The sequence below is a fragment of the Conger conger genome, chromosome 3 (assembly GCF_963514075.1).
Source record: "Conger conger chromosome 3, fConCon1.1, whole genome shotgun sequence".
NCBI lineage: Eukaryota > Metazoa > Chordata > Actinopteri > Anguilliformes > Congridae > Conger > Conger conger.
In genome coordinates, this window is record NC_083762.1 from 42,753,889 (window position 1) to 42,766,915 (window position 13,027).

The following is a 13,027-nucleotide window of genomic DNA, read 5'->3' on the forward strand; positions in this document are numbered from 1 at the left end:
GCCCAGATAGGAAAACAGACAGAGGTGCTCCAGGACAGCACCCACAGGGGGGAGAAGCAGATATAGAGGATGGGAGAGAGAAAGTATTGCATGTGTGTGTCTGTGTGAGGCTGGGTGAGGGGGTAGGGGATTAGGAAAAGAAGGTCCTGCCCTGTTTTGTGTCTAACACGAAGAAACATATCAATGTTTGTGTGAAATCGAGATGGCTGATCCCTATGTATGTTTGCAGCAAAACTGGCTTGCTCTTTACCGCCACCTGGTGAAGGAAGCCTAACAATGAAAATCTAAAATAAAAGCTGTTTTAGTCTATGGTTTTAGTCTATAGGACTGTGTTATTTCAAAAACAAGCAAAATCCAAAAAAAAGCTATAGTTGTACTTACATGTTTGACTATACACTGTTACACTGGAGTGCTTGCTTGGATGTGTATGTGTATGTGCTTGTGATAAGTAAACATATATAAAAGTTCCTTGCAAATCTCCAATGCTTTGTTTTACATATTTTGCTGTTTTGACAATTTCTCATGTTGTGAAGTCAGCCGTGCTGGTGGATCAGGAAAGAGTCTCTTCAACCACCAGCAGAAATCTGTAAGAATGATGATGGGATGGCACAGCAAACAATGGCAATTAATATCTTTATTGTTACAAGCAATATTGTGCATTGATTGATTGAGCTGACATGCCAAAGATCATGTTACATCAAAATGTGGACAAGGTGCTGGAATTGAACTGAACTGAATTGAATCTCCCGGAATTATATTTCACATGTTCAAATCTTTGAAGGAAAATAAAGCCCAGAATGCAATGTAAAAAATGTTTCTGCTTTAATGTGTCTTAGTGAAATATATTAAAATAATATACTCCTGAACACTTCCTGGTTAACAGTAGTGTTCATGTTGTAATTGGCTGATCTCTGCTACAGGTATTTGACTTGACCTGTGTGTATGGTTGCACTGATTGTGAACAGCATAAGCACCCCATATGAAGCAGTCATTTGGGCTGTGTTTTATTTTGTGCACAGCTGCAGTCTGGCTGATTATGCTGCACAGTTCTATGAGCATTACAAGCCAATTCTTATAATACTGAAGCCCTTAAGGTGTTCCAATATAATTGTGTATAATTTTAACTGAAGTCAATTCATATTGTACCCTTTAATTACTTATGGTAATGTTCTGTTTAAGAATTGGTACCAAGGCAAGACTGCTGTAAGTTAATGTCAGGCTTAAGCATTGCTTGCAGTAAATTGATACAATAGAAAAGTATTATATTAAATAAAAATATAATTAAAAATATTGACCACCTTGCTTTTGAACATAATGTGAATTTGATTTATCATACCATAAGTGTCACGAAAGTATGTGTAGTCATATTGTTTCCAGGCAAAATAAATCATACAATTGTTATGCTCTTTGACTTCTTTGAAATTCCCAGTTCTGACAGGGTTCTGACGTAGCGACAGTCCCATCATCCGTCGGTGCGGATGAGGCACTGTTTCCGGAATTTTTTGAAAAAGTAATGCCAAAGATGTTGACGTTTGTTAGCTAGTTTGCTAGCTACGATACCGCCTAATTTTGAGTGCGCTGGCGCTGTGTCAGATGATAAACTAACTTGTTATCTGACATTCATTAGCTATGGACTTTCAAGGTGGGTGTTTTTTAAGTTTAAGTTCGCTAGCTCTAGTTAGTCTAGACTTCATGTAACGTTTTATCTGGCTTAACGTTAACTTGTGAGCTAGTGACCACTACATTCAAAACTAAACCCTGCCGCTAAATAATGTTGCTAGTTAGCTAATTATCTAGCTATATATGCTATTGTGAAATGAATTCAGTGTATAGCTAATTGCATTTTCTTGGGTTAGCTATGTATATATGCGGCTAGGCTAGCGATAGTAGTCGCTCCGAACAACACGTTAGTTAACGTAGACTCGCCGTGTTCCAAACATTTGGTTTATAATTATGATTGCCTTTCAATTGTTGTTCAGAAAACGACAAATAACTATACAACTTCCCGTTGTTCGGAAGACCGCGTTATCTTACAATGTTCCGAACACCTATTCACGATGTTCCGAACACGACCTGAAGCAGAACTTAGTTATAGTTTTGCACTCTTATTAAGACGTATCTCTAGTAAATCGTAAAATTAATAGAAAACTGATAGCGTCTATATTAAACGATGTGTGTAACTTACGTGCGTCAACAATTTTACAGGAAACACTATAACTGAGCCGGTTAGTAGCCTAGTCTCTCGTTAGCAAGAGCTAGCTTGTCCACCACACTGTCACAGGGGAGCACCATCCCTCAAAGTGCGAAAAGCACAGCAATCCGTTTTAAAGGTTTAAAACATAGAAGAAAAAATAAAGAGGAGAATAAAATGTAAAAGAAAAACAATGTTTTAAGAAAATTATTAATAAATAAGAATAAAAAATAATAAAAATGTTATGAGACAAAATAAAAACATGAATATGTATCAATGGACAGGATAAAAATGAGTTAAAAGCCAAATTAAAGATGAAGGTTTTGACCTGCTTTTTTAAATTGTCAACTGAGTCTGCTATTGTAATGTTTTGTGGGAGAGTGTTCCAGAGATTTGATGCATAATGGCAGAAAGCACTCTCCATTTTTTTTCTGTTTAACCACAGGTACATTAAGTCCAAGTGCTCGAGTTCATACATACGGTCATAATATAAAAAGGTGCTAGGCCATTTAAAGCTTTATATTCAAGGAGTACGACTTTAAAACTCTAAAGGAAACTGAAAGCCAGTGCAAAGCAGCAAAGACTGGTGTAATATGTTCTCTTTTCTTGGTTTTTGTTAAGATTCTGGCAGCTGAGTTTTGGATAAGTTAGAGTTTGTCAATAGACTGCTTGGGCAGGCCGGTAAAAAGTGCATTACTGTAGTCCAAGCGGCTGTGTTTTTCAGCATCTTGGTAAGTTAAAAACATTAGCTTGTGAGTGAACTGTATGCCGAAACGGATCGTGTATGTGACTCGTACCAAGTTTTTATGAAAACGGAAAGAATTAGGCTATATTTTATATACACATACAGACACACGCACACACAAACCAATGTTGATCTGTAAGTAAATTATTAGGCTATTCATCACGACTGTTGCACTGTTCGGAACATCGTGAGCTAACTTAATTTGATAAGTTTAGCTGTGTAGCTACATGTGTTTCATTTCCAGGTGCAGAACCAATGACTCTGGGTTCCCCAAGCACGCCAAAACCGGCTACTGGTGCCCTGTTCTTACCAGGGTTTCTAATGGGGGATCTGCCAACTCCAGTCACTCCACAGCCAAGGTCCACCAGTGGTGGGATAGAACTCCGGTCGTCTCTCCTGGCAGGTGAGTACTCAAGTACTCCATTTCGTCAACAAAGTATTGTTGCATTGTCCTTATAACAAAATAACTTCGCCATGTTTCTTCATTAGATGAAAAAAAAAAAACAGATTGTGACTATATTTTCTTTTAGGGAAAGTGGTGCTAGTGGACACCGTTATTATTCCATAATAATATTTCATGTTAATATTACGTATTAATGATGATGATGAGGAGGAGGAGGAGGAGGCTAAGGCAGTATTCTTTTTATTGTCAGGTGGGTCCCCACCCCTACCTGTGGTCCCCACGCCTAAGGACAAGAGTGGAGCCCCCCCAGTGAGGAGCATATATGATGATTTTACCAGTCCAGGAATGGGAATGTCTCCACTTAGCTCATTCAAGCAAGTATGCATGCGTGCTCACTGTGACTGGGATTTATCTGTAAAATCCACTTTGTGTATTTGTATTGGTTTGTATGCGCTCATCGTGTACTCATTATTTTGGCTTTGTGCATCCCCCAGCCATTCTCAGGAATGCATACCCCATTGTCTGGATTTGTGGCTGCCACACCAGGGTCAAGTGAGTACCTATAACTTATTTTCCACTTGGAGACTCACTCACAGTATTTAATTATTGTACACCATTTTTTACACACATTTATTTATTTTTGTAAACAACTTAATTGCTCCCCCTCCCTCCCTCCCTCCCTCCCTCCCACCTGCCTGCCTGCCTGCCTGCCTGCCTGCCTACCCACCCACCCACTGTTTTATAGCATCAAGCCTTTTTAGTCCGGCTGGCATTGGACAGCAGAGACACCCTATGCTCTCCCCAGCCCAACTGGATCCTTTCTACACGCAAGGAGATGCTTTGTCTGCAGAAGATCACCTGGATGACACGTGGGTCACGGTGTTTGGGTAAGCCTCCACAAGTTCTGTGTATTCTATGTATTTACTGGCCTTTTCTAAAGTTATTATAATGTAAAATAACATGCATGCTTGCTTCCTGGTTATTTAATTGGTTTTGTTGGTTTTCCTTTGGTAAAAATAGCAAGGATACTAATTTGAAGACATTAAATATATTGGCCAGACCCAACTTTGGCATTCTATCTTTTTTGTATAATCTATTTGACATAATTTTCCTTGTGGCTGTGCTGTTGTAAAATATCTACAGGTCTTAGAATTTGGAAGTTATACACGCTGTGGTGCTGATAGTAAGCCATCAAATATTTAAATAAAATTGCCTAAATTACACAATTTAGCATTTTTGAATGACCTAATGGCTGTATTATGAAAATCAGAGTGAAGCATAATCTGAAAGTAGACATAAAAATGGTCAGAGTATATATTTACAGATTTTGTTCTGCTTTAAATTTTTTTAAGAGCCAATACCTCTAGAATCTAGTCAGCCTGTTCTGCATGTTCTCTATTGAATACCTGAAGAACATTTACACAGAGTGTCGTGAGCCACGGACCCCTTGCCGAGCTCAGACCTCACGTTCCCACGAGCAGTACCTCACCATGAGGTGTCTCGGGGACGAAATCAAGTACTCCGAACGTCCTGGAGCCCTGGTAAGTTCTACTGAACTTCCAGCCCAGTCTCGAAGTGAAGGGTGTGATGCAAATCTGGTAATCGATGTCCTGTATTCAATGTATTTACTCTAAAGACTCTTTGTCACATATGATTATAGTAAGATATATTTTATTATAATCAATCAAAAGAATAGAGTTGTACAGATTACAGTGTACATATCATCTTTTGCAGTTTGCTAATCACATGCAAGTTACATATACCCCTCTTAGCTCTTTCTAAATTACCTTTCCACCACGATGTTTAAAAATCAAGGTACACCCTTCCTATATCCATCCTCTTTGGCCTTAGCCTTATCCTATAGCTCCCCCTTCTTGACGTTTAAAAAGAAACTATTCCTATAATATTATATTTATCTAAATATGATAATTTCTCTACATTTTTCTACTTTATATAGTATCCTAATAAGAAATAAAAGATATATAAAAGTAAACTTATAATATGTTACTTTTCCTACTTCTACAAGTAATATAGATTATAATTACCACTCCAGCTTGGTTATAATTGTTCTGCGTGGATCTTTCTTCACCAGCTCGTAGATATCTTCTGAAGCCAAATTCTGGGATCCTGCTCTAAGGTCTAAAAACTTATCCCTTATATATCTTTTTTGTATACAAAAGTGTCCCCATGATGTCAAGCGGGAAGACATTTATCTTTTATATAACTTGTTTTTCAATGACCATATTAATTATTTCTGTTTTTCCAATTGTCATTTTCTCATACCTCCAAAGAACCGTCCCCAATATTTTATTTCATGGGCCCCTCTGGTTTGGGAATTTCCCCCATCTTAATATATGAGTGGAAAAACACTAGCCCTTATGTTGTTTTTAATGAACCTATTCATCACTGGTGTCTGTGTCAGTTTCATAATCTCTCCTTGACTTCCTCCAAACTTTGATTTCATGTAAGCCAGACGTTAAAGCCTGCCACCATCCCAACAGCCTCTTTAGGTGCCCCTTTTTGTGGCGCCTTAAGGGGTCTACAAAGGTCATCCAGCTAATAGCTGAGTGTAATTCATCATTCAACTCCTCTATAGTCAGTCCTTTAAATCTATTCGATAAATTATTTGTGTTATCCTCAGAGGGGCCCGTGAAGCCTCTTAATTTTTTCTCGGTATTGACGTCCATGCCATTTTCCTTATCTCTTTTACATTTTTCAATCTCCTCCTGCTCTTTGATTTCCCAATTATTTTCATTGTCTTTCTCATCCTGTTTTTTTAACCAGGCCTCGTGCTCCTCCCCTGTAGGAGCCAGCCCACACGTGTCAACCAAGTATGTTATCACATCTATCGTCTCCTTGAATGCAAAACTCCCTGGATCCCCAATTTTCAGTTCTGCGTGTTCAGCCCCTTCCATGGTCATGCTAGAACACATTCTACGCATGGCCTCAGTCAGGCCTTTTGCCTTGCTCTCTAAAACCCTGAATCTAAGTCCTCTGACTTCAGACTCCTCAGTATCCATATACGGTTGTACATTTATTTTATACCATATACTTTTCCTCTTACGGGAGCTTTTACTCCTACCCCATTGGCGTGTGCGAGGGGTTAACAATGCATTCCTGCTTAACCCATCTTCTGTCAATCTCTCATCAGGAGGGCCTAGGGCCGGGTCCTCGACAAGAGTTTGAGCAAAATTGGAGGTGTCACCCCCCACACCTCCGGAATTCCCCTTTAATCGGCCAACTATGAATTGGCATGGTTGACAAGGTGCACTATTACTGTCAAGTTGGTTGCACGCAAAAAACCTGAAAGGCCTCTTTACTGAATTTTGTTTTGTTTTCCCAGGTTTCCGCCTGCCTCAGCTTCTTACATCCTCTTGCAGTTTGCGCAGTATGGAAACGTATTAAAACATGTGGTAAGAAACTAGTTTCGTCTTCATAAATGTTTACACACCCTCTCAAACTATTGCTTTATAAATTCAGCTTTTTCAGAATTGTTTTGCCTGAGTAGCCAAATTTATAAGCTGGGGCAGGGGTGAAACTGAATTCCAGGTACACTAACAATGTATAAAATACATACTTCATTACTAAACATGATCATGATCTGTGTCAGTGCTATTACAGTATGTGCAGTAGTATGTATGTTTATACTGTATATAGTGTGTTAAGAATAATACCCATTTATAATAGAGATTGATAATATAGAAATATGAAACATTCATGATCAATTGTTACAGCTTGTGAAAAAGTGATATGAAAAAATTATTTAAATATAATACTGTATCCTAGGCTTACTGTTGAATTGGTATTAAATCATGTTGTTCAAATAAAATACTTGTAACTCCTAGTTCAAGTACCTGCTTGCATATTTTTTGCAACGAAGGTTGTGTTCCCTGCTATTTCATCTCTCGGGTGCACCCCTAATGTTAACATGATGCCATCATTTGTACAATTATATCATCTTTTCCCTTTCCACAGATGTCAAACACTGGAAACTGGATGCATATACATTATCAGTCTAAACTACAGGCTAGAAAAGCGCTAAGCAAAGATGGGAAAATCTTTGGGGAATCCATCATGATCGGGGTTAAACCTTGCATAGACAAGGTAGGTAGGAAATTCAGGAACCCAATGCTTTCTGCTTTTCTTATAGCCTACTGTAGGGGTTTTATTATTATTATTATTATTGTTGTTATTATTATGTTTATTTATTTTTTGCTGGAGGACTCAAACAAAACCAGAAGTGACATTATCAAATGTTTTTAGAGAAAGATGACTAATTGAAAGTGTGTGCCATTCTTTTTTACTTTAATCCTATGTATAAAAGAAAAGAGTTACGACGATAGACTTAAGATGCTTCATTTATTTAAACTTAGTAAAAGGACAGTTTCCTCCCTGATTTGATTGAGGCTTTTAAATTTAGGGTTCAACAAAGTGAATTATATGTGATTCTTCAGGGTGAGTTCGGTTCGCAGAACCAGAAGGCACAAATGAAAATTGGCAAAGGAGAAATTCCGTACAGACATTAGTATTTTTTCACACAGTGAGTGGACAATGTGTGGAATAGCTTGCCTATACATGTAGTGGAGGCAGAAACACTAGGGGTTGTCAAGATCAGGCTTGATACAGTGTTTGATACTATTTAGCTTTTAGGCAAACTAGGCAGTAGGTACACTTAGAGGTAGGAAAAGGCAAGCATTGCTGGGCTGAATGGGCTGAATGCTGGCTCGCCATGATGTTATATTATGTTATGTTATATTCAGAATGTGATGGAGTGCTCTGAAAAAGGCCCAGCGTCCTCCAGCACAGCATTCACTCCTGTGAAGGCCAGCAGCACTCCCATCCAGCCCTACACCCCACGCTCAGCCATGAGGCCCCTCAGTGCTGCCTACAGGGCGTCCAGCAGTGACTACCAGGTACATTAATTTACAATGACATTTTACAGTATAGGCATTTGGCAGTGCTTTCAGCCGAAGTACATGTCACGTGGGGTAGATAAGCACCACTGACAATGTGCTTACCTTAAGACCTGTGAGATAAAGATAATGGTTTGTTTATTTACTTATAAAAGCTGTTGGATATGCATTGAATAATTTGAGAGATTTTAGTGTTTATTCAGGTGGATGGTGGCCTAATGGGTTTATTGTCTTTGGAATGCCTTCACACATCTACATATCCTGTGTGTGTCTAGGTTGTTTCAGATCAACAAACACCAAGGAAAGATGACAGCTTCGCTACAAAAGTTTTGGAGTACATGTTTGGTTGGTGAAAGACTTGATTCCTGTTGTTTTGTTTTATTTATATATATATATGTGTTTGTTTGCTTGGTTCCAAATGCAACTGATAGCCTTTTTGGTGCGGACTTTTGAAACAAAAATCGGTACATGCACTTTATGGTCAATTATGCCAGGTTTAACGGAATATGTATTATGTATACAGTATGAATTTGGGTAAGTAATTCATTATTACGTATGACTGTAAAATAACATGCTACATGTAGACCAAAACAAATAGAAAAAAATGGCACTACATGCATTCAGGGGCATAACGAGGATTTGAGGTTTGGGGAGGCTAAGCCCTGAACCCAAGGTTAATCCTATGGGAAAGCCACTAATTTGGTTCATACAATGTGTATAATGTACAGGATACCCGACTTGATCACTGGGCCAGTAGCCTATTGCTGCAGCCAAAAAATGTTTAACAATAGTACTGGCTAGCTAACAATCAACTTAAAAAAAAAAATACTCTCCCTGTTACCGCCTTGATGTTCGCTGTCCTCAAACACTGAAAAGCTACAGGGTACAATGTGCGGTCAATATCCCCCAATCTATGGTATCAACATGACCAAAAATACTTACAATCCTCCCGTTTTCTCTAGAGATCCACTTTTGTGGTTAAGGCATCCGTCTTCCTCCTTCCACTAGCTGATGTTAAAATGTCTCCGCAAAAACTACAGAATAACAAAATTCTGCATCATCATCACGTAATAAAAAAATAGACACTTGATATTGGACAACAGCATGGCCTACACAGGTGTGTTTCTTTGCGCAGGCTAATGTAGCTTAGGCTACATTTTCTAGGGGGTGGATAAAGCCTCCCCAAAAATAGTTTTTGGATTTTTAGGGCTAGTTGAAATTTTTAATTGGTTCCTTACCTCTACAATAGAATAAGAAATACAATGTTTTGCTCTATAAGTGTCTTGACTTGCATGAAGTGAATATATATATTTTTTAGCTTAAAACCTCAAACTAGAGCTTCAAATGGGCCCAAATATTTCTTTCCGACCCACCTAACCCAGCATTCTTTCCAGCACAAACCAATCCGACCATGTGTGTTGCAGGATTTCAAAAAGCTAGATCCGATTTGAGTGCATCAGTAGGCTGCAGTAGACATGTCCTGGTTTGAAGTATCATCGATACTCTGTTTTCTATGAAAAACTGTCTGTGTTGGATCAGTGAATGGTGATAGAGCTGGGTAACACGGCCTCAAATCAATATCATGATCATTTGATACATTTACCGGCAAAGGTAAATACACAATCATCTCTGTGGTTTAAAAACAACACTTTTTAAACTACCATCACAGCTTTCTGGCAATAAAGGCGATCTTATCTCTATGTATTACAAGCAATTGTAGGAAATAATTGAATGACACAATCTTTTAATGAACATTTAAAAATATTGAACATTTTAATTTGTTATTTATCACAACACTTTAGCATATTGATAATTAACAGATATGTAATTAAGATTGTAATGAACATTTAGCATTCGCAATGCATATTTCATTCTATTTAACTTTAAATCAGACTGTGGTTGTCAGACTTTTAATATTATATGTAAACTAAAGCTAATCTTATCCGGTACATAAACATAAATATTCACTCAAATATAACTGAATGTAAAAATACAATGCTGCAGCTAATGAGAGCATAAAAGTACATCTGCTTGCCAATGTCACTGACTGGAGATGACTAACATTAGCCGCGAATATCATGTTTTCTCTTCACTTAACCTTAATATACAATGCCCATGATAATGTTTGGGAAAAAGACCCATCATTTATTTATTTTTCTCTGTACTCCAAAATTAGATATTTGAGACCTGTAATTAAGTGTACATTGCTGATTTTAGTAAGGGTATTTTTAAACATTTTGGCTTCACTGTGTAGAAATTACAGCAGTGTGTATAGTCATTGTCTCACTGTAGAATGAACCACCGGCCGGAGTTTCGAGGCTTGAACTTGAGCAGATGTCTATATACTTCAGAATTCAGTATTTTCAGCAGCCATACATGCCCAGGCCATATCACCCCCACCGTGTTTCACAGATCAGCTGGTATGTTTTGGATCTTGAGCAGTTCTCTCCTGCCTACTTTGCCCTTGCCATCACTCTGATATAACTTAATCCTCATCTCATCTGTCCGCAAGGCCTTTTTCCAGAACTTCATGTTAAACTGTAACCTGGCCACCCTCTTCAGAGATAGAGGCATCTTGCAATATAGGCTCTGTATTTCTGTTCATGAAGTCTTCTGCGGACAGTAGGGCTGGGAACCAAAAACCAGTTCCAAATTAGAACCAGGTCCAAAATTCCAAGAACAAGGTAACCGGTCAGAAATTTGAATTTTGGTTCTCCTTATTGGTTCCTTAAGTGTACAATATTTAATTTCGGACTTCTAACAGTCAGGAGAGGAATTACAGCAACAAACACCCTCAAACCACTGTTCAACCATCCCACAGTCTGTGAATGTAACACATAATATAAAGCGTTATTATATAAGTCAGTGTTCTCATGCACTGTTTTGGAAAGCTGACTGACAAATCCAACAGAACCTTCTGTCTTTTCAGAGTGTTCTAGTAAGAAAATGTTCAAACAGGTAACTTTATGAAATGTTTACTTTATTGTGCTACCCAACACTATTTATATTCTTTTTTTTTTTTTTTTGTCTTTTTTAAGTTTTAATTTTGGCCAACTAACTATATTATGAGCAAGCAACATATTTGGCTATGTAACTAGCTCACTATAATATTAAGATGTCTACCACTTCTTAAGAAGAGTCTACCACAAACGATGCAAATAAAGATTTACCTAAACATGCATGATTGAAGATGTAAGGAGATAAAAGGAACGTGCAGCTGCCAAAATTGCACTCCAGACAAGCGATCACTGAAACTGATATCTAGTTATAAAAAGATACCAGTTCATTATTGATAGCAACAAGCAAATTAACAGGCCTGGAGACAAGAGGACTGAGAGAGTGCTGAGGAGAGAGAGGAAAGCAGGGTGGAAGAGTCAGTGGGTAGTTTGGAGAAGGATTCAAGAGGAGGGAGAGAAGCGGTCACTAGAGTTTAAGGGGTTGAGTTATTGAGAAAGAATGGTATTCAAAGGTGGATAGGGATAAGTCAAAGAGGGAAAAGAGAAAGAGAATTTCCAGGCGGGGGAGATCAACTAGCCAGTGCCACCTCCATGGCCGCTGGGTGTGAGAAGGAGGATGAGAGGGCAGCAGGAGTGGCGGTATTATCTGGTGTGTGTGTGTCTAGGTGAAGGCAAGGAACTGTAGGGACAGGCGGGAGGCATAAGCAGTAATGAAGTCATCCTTCCATGTGGCAGAGTGGCAACTGTGAAGTTGTCATAGGGCATCAGTGGGGGTAGCAGAGGTTGGTGGGGTTCCGTCGTAGTGGAGGGCCACGTCGTTGGAAGTGCCTTCTGTAGGGGAGAGAGCAGACAGGAATGGGGTGCTGACACGCCATACCATACTAACTGGGAGGGAGCCACTCTGAGCTCGCCGATACAACCTGCTGATTACCAAATAGAATCTAGCGATCTAATAATTAATCTAATAATTGCAGCGTCCAGAGCCTAACTGATTCTGATCACCTAATAAGAGTAACAGTGATGAGTGAGCAAGATTCAGTAACTAATATCAAATGCAGCACAGACTCACAAGATTTCCTTAATATCTAATACTGACGCGCTAAAAACAGAATCAATACTTAAGTTCTCTAGTCAGACGGCCTTCAACAGCTACACGCACCTGGTGGAAAAAGCACAAAACCAGTGTTTCCCAACTCCAGTCCTCGGGACCCACATGCCAGAAGGTTTTTGTTGTAACCAGTAACTCACACACCTGATTTAATGATTGAACCAATCAAACCACAAAAATACCCTTGATTAGTTAAATCAGGTGTGTGAGCTACTGGTTACAACAAAAACCTTCTGGCAAGTGGGTCCCGAGGACTGGAGTTGGGAAATACTGCACTAAACTATTGACTATAAACACAGGCAGAGGGTGAGTCAACATGGCAGTGAGCCTTTTCAACGATAGGAAGTTACAACTATAACTTCCTTGCAATAATTATAATGTCACAAATGACAACTTCGCAAACACAACACCAGATATGTATGATATGTCCACTAGAAGGCCAGATAGTACTATTGCCAAAGACACCATTCACTGGCAGGGTTTTCCAATTTAACAAGATGTATTAACAGAACATGACAATGTAAGAATCAGAAATATGAACATAATAGTGGCACATACTATTACGTGTTCTAGCCTGCTCTATAACCTTGTGTCAACATTCCATCCATATAACGTGAGTAGCGGAGAGACTTGCATAAAGGATAAAATAATTATAGCCGTAATATTATAGATGGCACTATCTAGTTAGTAGTTAGTAGTAGTTCCTAGTT

The 13,027-nt window shown here is 38.7% G+C and overlaps 1 protein-coding gene across 1 annotated transcript; it reads left to right on the forward strand.

Annotated features, from left to right (window-relative positions):
- The first annotated feature begins 1,504 nt into the window (after window positions 1-1,504).
- LOC133124355 (nucleoporin NUP35-like) lies at window positions 1,505-12,493 on the forward strand. The gene is made up of 9 exons (XM_061235491.1): window positions 1,505-1,642; window positions 3,181-3,339; window positions 3,590-3,717; window positions 3,834-3,891; window positions 4,085-4,226; window positions 6,683-6,752; window positions 7,315-7,443; window positions 8,100-8,252; window positions 8,528-12,493. Exons 1-9 carry the CDS (start codon window positions 1,630-1,632, stop codon window positions 8,603-8,605), a joined length of 930 nt encoding a protein of 309 aa, XP_061091475.1. The 5' UTR covers window positions 1,505-1,629; the 3' UTR covers window positions 8,606-12,493.
- Window positions 12,494-13,027: the final 534 nt, after the last annotated feature.